Here is an 11,203-nt window from a genome sequence, read left to right as displayed (position 1 = left end):
TTCAAGTGACAGTCGGAGAGCGGCAACATCTGGTGGCAGGGCTCATTTTGGGTTTCCACTCTGCTGATTGACGTTATAGTCTGCTGAAAAAGAACGTGCCCCCTGAACAATCCGTCACTCCACCCCATCCCGCCCCCATAACCCGCCATTCCTTCCTCTTAGGTTTCCACCGCGCTGATTGACATTACAGGCCCTTGAAAAATAATGCACCCCAGACAAAAAAATAAATAAATAATCCACTCCCTTACCCACCGAGGTTAACCCACCCCCCCCATCGATATAATGAGGAGCAGAAATATGATGCGATCGGACGGATGGAGGCTGGTAGCTTCTGCTAAACCCACCACCACTTCCTGATGTCGGGGGAGGGGGGTGTTGAGCAGCACAGCACACCGCCGTTTTTCTAATGTAAATGGGTAGGAAATGCCGGCCCACATCAAAACCCTCATCCTGATCAAAGTGCCAAGCACTGAAGAGGATCACGATTAATATGGCTTCGTACGGTCGCCTTTGGTGGTTCGTTGTGAGGTCACCGCCAGACGGTCCTTAAGGACGCTGGCATGGATGTGCTTTCCCCGCTGCTCTGCCCTTATCGTTTCCCTCGCAACTTCGAAAACAAGCTGACAATTAAAGCTATTATGACTGGAGCACAAGGGTTTACTTAATGAATGAAAAAAAACCTACAGTACGAAAACACACACACATACACACACACACACACACACACACAATCAACAACAAGGAAAAAAAAGCAACACAAAAAATTACACAATAGAAAACACCCTCAGAAGGAACAGTCAAGTTCTTCTTGCAGCACCTGGAAGTGCTGTAGTACATTACAGGCTGTCAGAGCCTCTCTCAAATGGTCTTGGCATCTCCACAGACGAGGAGACCTTTCTTTTCACCTCGCCCATTTCGGGGAGCTTTTTCGACCGAAGTCTGGCACGTACAGGCATCATTATTATTTACGGTGTGCATTAGTGAAGCAGCGTGCTATTCAGCGTCCAGCCAGCAGCCATTCAAAGCTCCCCCCTTCACAAGAGCTCCTGCTCCAGCTTTCTGCCAAGGCCAATTAGCGCGCTGCTAGGCTAGCACTCCCACTGCTGCTGACAGGGCTTAAAAAACAGCGGCTACGTTTACCACACTACTGAGCCTATATGGATGTATATATCCCTGCATTTGTTTATGAGAAGCGAGGAATTTCTGAATTTCTCTCTTTCATGCCTCTCACAGTAGCAAATATAATAATGAATTATAATGATTTAGTGCTTTGCATGAATGTGGCCTTGTTATACTTTCTGAGCTGTTTTGCCTTTTATAAATGCAGTTTTTAAAAAAAAAATCATTCACTGCAATAAACACAACAAGATTCTATTATGCTATTATGTTCCTTATTTTATTAATCATGCCTCAAACGGTGATTGACAGCCTGAGAAATCTTTCCATTTAGAAAAAGGCACCTAGGAATTGAAAGGGATCAATGCTGTAGACACGCTGAGGCTCAATGACCCATGCGGTCTGCACTAGCCCCGCATCACACACCAGCAAGACAAGTGTCAGAGTGTACTAGCTTTGACTGACACACACACACACACACACACACACACACACACAAGCCCCACTACACAGCTCTGACTCATGCAGTGTGAGATCTCACCAGGCACGGGGTACACATCGTAGCATTTCGCATTTCCCCTCCTCAGCACTGATGCACAGTATGCCAGCAGTAAATGGTTTAATTAAATACAACTTAGAAAATACCTTTCATATACAGGTGTGTGGAAACCTTGTGAACTTCACTGCAATTTTCTACATCTTCTGCTACAGTACACTGCACTTACTCCCTAGATGTTGCTTCATATATATATATATATATATATATATATATATATATATATATATATAGTGTGTCTGTGTGTGTGTGTGAAAAGAATCATTTTTCTCACTGCAAGAAAGTGACAACATGTAATTTTGTTTAGGTATATATATTTTACAAGTATTTTTAGCTTTTTATCCAGTCTTCAGTGTTCTTGGAGACGAATGATTTTCACGCGTGCAGAACTTTCGGTGACTTATGTCATACTTGTAAATATCTCCACCAGAGCTGATCCTCCTCCCCCCCTCCCCCCTCCACTGCCCGTGGTGGCGTGCGCCCTGCTTTTTGACATGCACAGTTCGGTCCTGAGCCTGGTCTTGAGTTAGGAGAACACCACTGCCATACGCCTGCGTCTGTCCAGTCAGCAGGAAAAGCGGATGGCTCGGTGCAGCCTGAAGATGCTCTGCGCTCAGGGCGCGCTGCCGCCGGCTTCACCGTTCGTTTCGCGTCTGGCATCTCTGCGGAGGCTGAGTCGTGGGAAAAAGAAGGTTGTACGCATGGCGTGAACAAGACTGAGAGGGCGTTCAGTCTGGGCGAGAAGTCCTGAGCGGCAGGGCAACTGCCTGCTGGGGCAGCTCATGCGGCTACGAGCGTCCGGACGCGAAGGGTGAGGGAAATTTTGGAGAAAGAAAATAATAAAATACTGAAGTTAAAGTACGTCAGTGTATGTCAAGAAAATAAAAATTGAAAGAAGTTCTCAGTTGCTATCGTGCTTTTGTATGCCTGGCGTGTGCATGCATGAGGCTCTGTGGCACACCAGTGTTAAATCAGTGTTGTACACCTGAGCAAATCTCATGCTCCACAGACTCTGGCTCAGGGGCTCTCACCAATCTGAAAACATTGCACATGTACACAGAGACAAATAGAAACATTTTTACTACATTTCTTTCTTTATTCATTCATTCCTTCATTCATTTACTTACAGTATATAGTGAGGGTGCTTTGCTGTTCCGTATTGATTTTGTTTTTAAGTCTTGTTCAAGCCAGGCACTTGCACTCCTAGATTCACCCACTCTGCAACCCATTTCCAGTAATTGCACTGCCTAGGAGTTATTTTTAGTTGGTTTAAGCGGCTGAGTAAAAGCTAGAGAGAGAGAAAGAGAGAGCTGGCAAGAGAGAGAGCGAGAGAAAGAAAGCATGAGAGAGAGAGAGAGAGAGAGAGAGAGAGAGAGAGAGAGAGAGATTGTACAGTGTGAAAAAGATAATGGGGCCTCACAATCTACTTAAATGAATTAAGGTCTTTTATAGTCATCAGGTATGTAACAGATAACATACCATCAACCACCCACTCACTGATCTTGGATTCAGAATGAAAATGGAGTTTAAAATGGGTTAAAAAGTTTATGACTGTCACTTAAAGTTTGGTCTAACTTTATGCTGATTAAAGAAACTGGGCCATATGCTTTAAATTCTGTTTGCACAGTTAGCCAGTGGTACATGGTTCAGCAGTGCACCCAAAGTTCGCAGATGTTTAATAACTTCCATTAGTCCATCCAATGAAACAAAAATGCATATTGCATATGATGTAGTTTTCCTGCATGTCATATTGGAGTATATTATCCCTTCAGATTTGATTAAAGTTCTATCATTTATGGTTTTAAAAACTTTTGTACTGCCAATCTATGTCTTATGTATCTTTGGTAATAACTAAAAGTGGTTCAGTATGCTCTGAAACTTTCGTGCATATTTTTGAGTTTGGCAAATGCAACCATATACCAACTATGTATGTCTGCTTTAATTTTAGTATTTGCGTTGTAATGTTTTTGATACTTTACAATGGGGTTGGCAAGGGGCCAGCTTCTCATAACCTATCCAGCTTCAGTTTTTAATGAAGTCAATGGGCCACAGGCTACGCACAAGTCATAATGCATTCAGCAAATATTCTATGGACAAAAACATGCATTTATGAAGAGATGGCCTTTTACCAGAGGAATGCATAGAGAGTATGCTTGACAAACAATACACCCACTCATGAGAAAAAGAGAGAGAGAGAGAGCAAAGAGGAGATGGTGAAAAAGAGACACAGAGAGAGAAAGACAAAGAGAGAGACAGACAGATTATTAAAAAAGTGAGTATGACTCACAACAGTATAGAAAATGAATTTAGGGGCATATGTGGGGGACTGTGCAGCTTATCACTGACTCTCGCTGGCCTTCCTCTACCACTCAATGGTAACAGCTTCCTCATGTACCACTGCATAAAATGGTGGCCAAGATGATCTGACTGTCAGCTAGCCCCCCTATTCCAGCCATCTCGTGGTCGGAGAGCGAGCCTGGATAAGGTGTAATTTCACTCATAAATTGAGCGGAGTGCATCGCCATAAAGACCAGAAAAAGACAGCGGGGCCTGCGGGTCACTGCACTTCAGTTAATGCCACTCTGCAGATTACTCGATTCACTGGGAGGAAATGACATGAATGGGAAATGCATGTGCCCTTCACCAAATCGCAATGCATCAATCCCATACCGTCCCCATGAAGCCCGGGCCGGCTGCTCACAGTGGGCACATGGGCATGCGATCTATGTCACAAGATGTTAGAATGGATTCCCACTTTGCTGGCATTTGGAGCATTTTGTAATGTCTTTTGCTAGAAGACGAATGCAAATAGGTGCTGTTTGCGGTAAGCCCCTACTGAAGACTAAATTGTTTCAAAAACACAAGCCTGAAGCATTTGAAAATACAAGCCCCAATCTGTTCCTTTGTTTCATGGCTGTGGTTTTGTCACTCCCACCCAGGCGCAGACAGTTCTCGGCAGGTATTCTGTTGTTCCCATTGCGCTGAGCAATGCGCTAGGTTCGTCAGCGTCTATGGCGTGCAGCTCAACCGGGGCAGTGCGAGAGGAGGCCCGGGCTGCTGAAGCTCTGTCGTAGATAGGAACTCCACTTTCTGCGCCTAGCTCCAGGGTTTCTTGGGGTGCCATGACGGGCTGCTCCCCAGCGCGCGTACCGCGGCAGTGGGGACAGCGCCGCCTAAGCAGGGCCTAAGCATGCCCGCAGCAGGAAATGAAAGGCCTAGCTCTTCAGAACCGTTTCCGGCTCATGGTGCGCTGCAGAGTCCCGGTGAGTGCCTCCATGCTGGCTGCTATTATGCACCCGCACGACAGCCTTCCACAGGCCACGCTGGCCCATTGTGAGCGTTTTATGATATTAATGCAGGGCTGCATAAAGACAGCCATTGTGGCCAAGGGAGCAGACGTTTCCCTTCAAATTTGTTGCATAACGTCCACTTGTATAAGATCATTTTTCGGCATATGGAGTCGGCGTACTGTACTCTTGCAGGCTTGCTAGCTGATCTTTTCCATATGCTCCTGAGCCACAAGCTAAACTCTGTGACATACTTCTATAAACACACATCACCAAATTATGAGTTTCTTACAGACGAGATGGGGAAGTAATGCCACAGGGTGGAAAGCGAAGCAATGTGAGTCATACATCAAGGCCTTCCTTCTACGGAGTACCCTATATTAGTTCACTTCTAGCTTAGTCACCCAGTGTTAGAGCTCATTTTCTTTCTTTGTTCCCCTTTATCTAGCATTCCATCTGCTGCACTCAATATTATCTGTTGCTTTGCGAAGTCCAAATGTAACTACTTTGTGGTAGAGATTTCAATCGAATGGTCAATGCATGCTTCACAGACCAGATTGGATGTGGTTATGCTAACTCCCTCAGAAACGACCAGCATGCTCCGCAAGCAGCGAAATCGCCAGAACGAACCACAGACCACTGTCACAACTTAATTCATTCAGTAAAGCAAACAGCAAAGAGCCTTTGTGAAAAACGTTTCCTATCACAAAGGCCTTTCTGCCAAGTCTTTGGTGCTTAGAATGTGGACTTAACCGGACTCATCACCATGCCATGCATGTTGCAAACAATTCATTAGTTGTCACACTTGATTGCTTCTTAGATAACAGAACATGCAAATTTGAAAATCTCTTAAACACCTCTAGTGTAATATTCATGCAAACCAATGTTAATTGGTCAGAACAGGTTAAAAAAACAAAAAAAACAAAACGCTGCACCATCTTGAATATCTTATAAAGCATGGGCATAGTCGTTGCTACATGCAGAGCTCTATATGATGCATGGGCTGGAATCGATTTTTTAACTTATTCGGGGGGAAAGCTATTTGAAAGATTTGATAGTAGACAGTAACGTTTCACATATTTTGAAGTGCTACTGAAATCTGCCTGCAATTTTAGTGCGATGACAAGACTCACTGTTTCTGAAATTAAAAAAAACGCTCTGCAAAAGCGTACTTCAAAGCCAAATGTACGTGCGCCTCAGTTTTTACAGTTACACGAAAAACTACAAATATCAAGCAGACCCATCACCATGTTAAAGCATATTTAGTTCGAATTTGCCTTTGGTCGACGTTTGATGACAGGTGCAGTCATTCGCTGCACATCAAAAGAATCGTTAAAAACCCGCCAGCTTTCAAATTTCTTCTCCGAACTTTTTCAGTCTTAAGTGTCATGAACATAAAATTGGAAATAAAAGCGTAGTGAATGTAATATTAAGTGGCTCGAGAGAGAGTGCGCCTCTATGGCTTTTTTGTGCATGTTACAGTAGCAAACTCATCCAAGTTAGAAAGCCACCTTAGAAGGTATTTAAATTACTTACAGCTGTGAGCCCGGCTTGGCTTAAAGCACTTGCGGCGATATACTCTTAGATCACATACATCTATTCTCAGTTGATAGCTGAAATGCATTAAGCTTCGTGATGGCTACCTATCAAGAAGGCATGTGCAAATCTACAAAGTAGCTATAACTAAAAGTTTACATCGGGGTGACACGATTTTAAACTGAATACATCTTCATAAATAATAATAATAATAATAATATAATAATGCAGCGAGTATTGTGATAGTGAAATATAATACGTACGATACCTACTGGGTAACAAAGTAATATTAAAATTATAAAACAGCACAGGCATCCGCAGGCAAAGCAAGGTTGTAGGTCAGTTTTTGTGGTGTCTCATTTATCCAGTGGCATTTTGATCAAAAGCGAATCTGATTAACTGGCTGCCCACTAGTAATTAGGCTCCGAGGTAATTAATTAGTGGACTGCTCTAACACGTGGAAACCCAACTCCGTCACTGTAGCGCCGTTCAGAGGGGTGTAGTTGTATCAACAAGAAACATAGCTATCAAAATTCTGTAGCAAATACTGTTCTAAAAAAAAAAAAAAAAAGAATGCCTTACGTACGGGGGGTGGGGAGGCACACATTCTGCTACGCCCGTATTTGAATCCCGCTCATGCATTTTGTAATAGCAAAGAGCGCTCCATCTCCTCGCTGGGAAGAGCTGGCACTGCGCCTATGGTGGACAAACTGTAGCAGCGCTTTCTCACCTTCAGCCACCCATCCTTGTTTTCGCTGTGGCATCAATTAGCCAATGAAGAGGAGCAAGTGCTTGCGTTGTCCTCAACCATTCCCAGGAGATGCAACTAAGTTTGGACGTTTTCGCCCACTCGTCCCAACTACGCGTTGCCCTACGCGGGATGCTTGCGCCTCATGCGAGGTTACGAACGAACTAAAACGTGAAATTAACCTCTAAGCAATAAACTGAGAATCCATGCTTTCACCATCTGCACATATAGACGCGGCTGCGCAACGTTGACGCATGGTATATTATTTGGGGGGGAAAATAGAAGGAAAAGAAAAGTAATCTGGCGCGTAAAGAAACAAAGCCTTGCTGTTTGGGTAATTACCTTGTTGCAGTGATAATAGTCCAGAGAGGCGAGGCTGGAATCAGTAGGTAATGTACAGGAGCCCACGCTTGAAGGGGGTGCAGGATAAAATCTCACATCCATCGCCCGCTCCGCTAGACTGAAGGCATGAAAACAGGTTCAGCGTCTGTGAGTCCTCGTCCTCTCTCTCTCTCTCTCTCTCTCTCTCTCTCTCTCTCTCCCTCTGCTCTCTCTCGCTCTATTGTTAACCCAAACAAAAAGAAACAGAACGATTGAAAGAAAAAGGGGTTGAGTCTCTCTCCAAGCACTCTTTCCTCACATCCGTTCGCGGTTTTTGCTTCGGCAAAAACAGTTCGTGCAACGATACCTGAGTATAGTTTTCTAACTAGAAGCGTACGCGGACAAAATGCGACTAAAAGTTCACTTTTATAGGCAAGGAAAATGCAGTCCGCATAGACAGCCGCTTTCTGAATATGAACCTACTGCAACTTGACAACTAGTGCATTTAAGTTTTTTGGTTTTTTTTAATGAAACGTTGACATCCTATCACGGTAACGCAGTTTGTTGGATTTAGTATTGATCTATTTTCCCACTGGCGCTCTCTCTCTCTCTCTCTCTCTGCTTTGTCATGTAGTAGGAGAATGTACCCATGCGCTCACTGCCAACAGTTCGTCCGTTCCATATGAAATGCCAAGCGACCTCTGCCGTTGGGAGAGGGAATGAGGAGAAGGATGGCGCAGGAGCAAGGGGAGGGAGCCGGGGAGAATAGACCTCAAGCTGGATTTGACAACTACCTACGACGCGCCAAAAAGAAATCCGAAGGGGCTTGTGCGTCCCGGAAAAAACTGTAATGTTCGCGTAATTCTCTCAGACCGCCGGTTAGAATGGCAGGTTATGATTCACAAATGTTCCGTCAAACGGCACAAACACTTAAAATGCTCGTTACAAAATTAAGTGAAGACAGCTCTCGAGCATTTCAACGGTGAGCTAACTTCGAATGGGCTGGGTATCCGAAAAAAAAGCACTGTAACACAAATCCATTGAAACTGACAGAAAATATCTCCACTACACTTGAAATGGAAGAATGTTAACAATAGTAGTGTATCACTGTATTTAGCTTCAGCCCCAAGGCTCCTCACACACCATTACTCGAATTAGCACATCAAAGATATCTATTGCAAGTTAAAGCTAAGTGATCTGTCCCAAGTCTTGGAAAAGCTTGAAATATCCTGATATAAGAATGAAACTCCCTTTGCCGCCACTAACGGAAGGCAAGTCATCTGTGAAAGTATTCAAATATTTAAGGAAAATTATCATCTCTGCAGATTTGAGTGATTCAAAAATATTTTGTGTATTACCTCAGTGCATGTATCCTCATTGTAGTATATAGCAATGATTTCATTATAGGCATCTCTCTCTCGCTCTCTCTCTCTCTCTCTCTCTCTCTCTCTTTCTCACTCTGTGTGTGTGTGTGTGTGAGAGAGAGAGAGAGAGAGAGAGAGAGAGAGAGAGAGTGAGCTGTCATTGTCATCACAGTAGGACACTTGTATTCTCTCCAGGACAGTATGTATCAAGCTGTTTATTATGCAGCACGCAGTGTCTGTGTGTGTATGAGTACGTGTGTGTGTGGGACAGGGTCCTGGGGTGGGAACCTGTTTAATAAAAGTCACAGATGGGGTACTCCATGGGCATGTGGAGCCAATCCACAAAAGCAACAGCTTAGAGGTAGAAAAGGGGTGTGTGTGTGTGTGTGTGTGTGTGTGTGTGTGTGTGTGTGTGTGTGTGTGTGTGTGTGTGCGTTGTCTTGCATGTATGTGCTTGCATGGTTTACATGTTGCATGTTTGTGCTCGTTAAAGCATTTAACAAGCTCTGGGATGCTATGGCGTCATGGGATTGGAATGTGCCTCCTTTTTCTGCATCACTTTATATTAAACAAACAGAAAAAAATGGCAACAGTTTTTTGAAAGTTAGTTTTATTTACTGCAATTGATGGACTGCTATGCATCAACCAACAGGAACCAATTACAAACCAGTTTTAGGCTGCCTTAATCTCTCTGCCACTTAGCCAATTAAAAGAACAAATGACGCTTCTCCTTTTGTAGTTTCAATGAAAAGAAACAGACCACATTGGGGGACACTAAAACTTTCTCAAATAATTAAAATGGCAGTGATTAACTTTTTTTAAAATTAAAGTTATTCTCTCTCTCTACCTCTCTCTCCCCTTCCACACACACACACACACACACACACACACACACACAGTGTAGTTTTCCACACTCCTGTGTGTCTCCTCCTTAAATCCAGCCCAGACACAAAATGTGTAAATGTGTACTCCTTTCATTTGTCCATCACAAGTAAAGGCAGGTATATACTGAGTGGTTGTGCAAGTGTTATTTAATGTCAGGATGATGAGGGCTTCAGTGAACTCCTGGTTTATCGGTGGTGAGCTTGTCAGCTTGGGCTTTCGTCACGGGCTTCCTCGCTGAGCAAAAGCAGCCGCTGTTCGCACTACACTCGTCATACTCGGTCATTTCGAAATGCATTTCACAACTGTTCACCACTGCCCTGTGTGAAGTGAATTAGGGAATTTGGAAAGAAGAATTGGACATAGTTGACAACAGAAAAAAATGAAAAGAAGAAAAAGTCAATCCAAAACCATCTAGATATTAGGGTAAACATGTAGAAATTCCCAGGAAGTGCATAGATTTTCTTGTTTTATCATAACATAAATGTTCTTTAGCTATGAAATTTGGCATACTGTATAATTGCTCTTAAGCAGAGCTGGACTAAACCTCTTGGCCCACCCACTTGGTGGCTTGGTCCGACACCGACAAAGACTCATTTGGCATCTGTGCTGTGATTTCTCTACAGTTGGGAGAGGTCATAAAGTTCATTAACTTATGATTTAATGACTTCTGCTAAGTCCACCATGGTAGTGATTTACTACCCTGGCAACGTGCTGCATCTCACTTATGTGTGTAATTCATACAAGAAGTCTAACTGGGAAAAGAGTCTTCACTAACGAAACCTTACATACGCCAGTGGACCATGTCTGTTAACTACTTCTGGTCACTTTTACACACTTCAGCTTTCAAATCAATTTTACATGGCAGCAAATGTACATAATGACTTAAAGCATAACCTGCCAACAGGTGGCCAATCCAGCAGTAACGTTAATCCTTATGGACAGCCAATTGAATAGTTTTTGCTAACCAGCTTGGTCCCAGTTTTTCATGACAAAACTGTATTCTAATATATACTGCACATTTGTGGCAGTGTTTTTTAAGTGTGCTCCACCGCCAGTAGAAGGGCACCCTATCTGTTATTCAGGTTAGGTTCCCAGGTCGAGTCCCACTTGTACAATTCCCAGCAGGGCCAGCTGTACTGTGCTATCCTGTTGTGTGAAACTGGCTTTGTTCTCACTCTGAGAGAAGGATTGCTTTCTTAGTCTTCTGCTCCTCACTTTGCAATTTACCAACAAGTTTGGGGTTTCGATGGTCTGTATGTTTCAGTAGTTTGAACAGACTACTATACATTTATAGGTTTATGTTGTCATCTCCGTTACAACCACGACTTTAAGACAAAAAATCATGGTCAGTAATATGACAGTAATCACATTATTATTATGTGTGGATGAA

General features: G+C 43.5%; 1 protein-coding gene across 2 annotated transcripts in view; it reads right to left on the bottom strand.

The window, feature by feature from the left end:
- Window positions 1-8,198, bottom strand: part of tox2 (TOX high mobility group box family member 2) — an 88,886-nt gene extending 80,688 nt beyond the window's left edge. Inside the window, exon 1 of one of the 2 annotated variants that reach the window (XM_027000698.2) lies at window positions 7,586-8,198. In XM_027000698.2, coding sequence (XP_026856499.1) covers window positions 7,586-7,687 — 102 coding nt within the window. In that variant the 5' untranslated portion in view covers window positions 7,688-8,198. The remainder of the gene's footprint in view (window positions 1-7,585) is intronic. The other variant, XM_027000699.2, reaches the window with a different exon arrangement.
- Window positions 8,199-11,203: the final 3,005 nt, after the last annotated feature.

The sequence above is a fragment of the Electrophorus electricus genome, chromosome 3, assembly GCF_013358815.1.
Source record: "Electrophorus electricus isolate fEleEle1 chromosome 3, fEleEle1.pri, whole genome shotgun sequence".
Classification (NCBI taxonomy): domain Eukaryota; kingdom Metazoa; phylum Chordata; class Actinopteri; order Gymnotiformes; family Gymnotidae; genus Electrophorus; species Electrophorus electricus.
The sequence above is the reverse complement of the archived record's forward strand: the minus strand, read 5'-3'. Positions and strand labels throughout refer to the sequence as shown.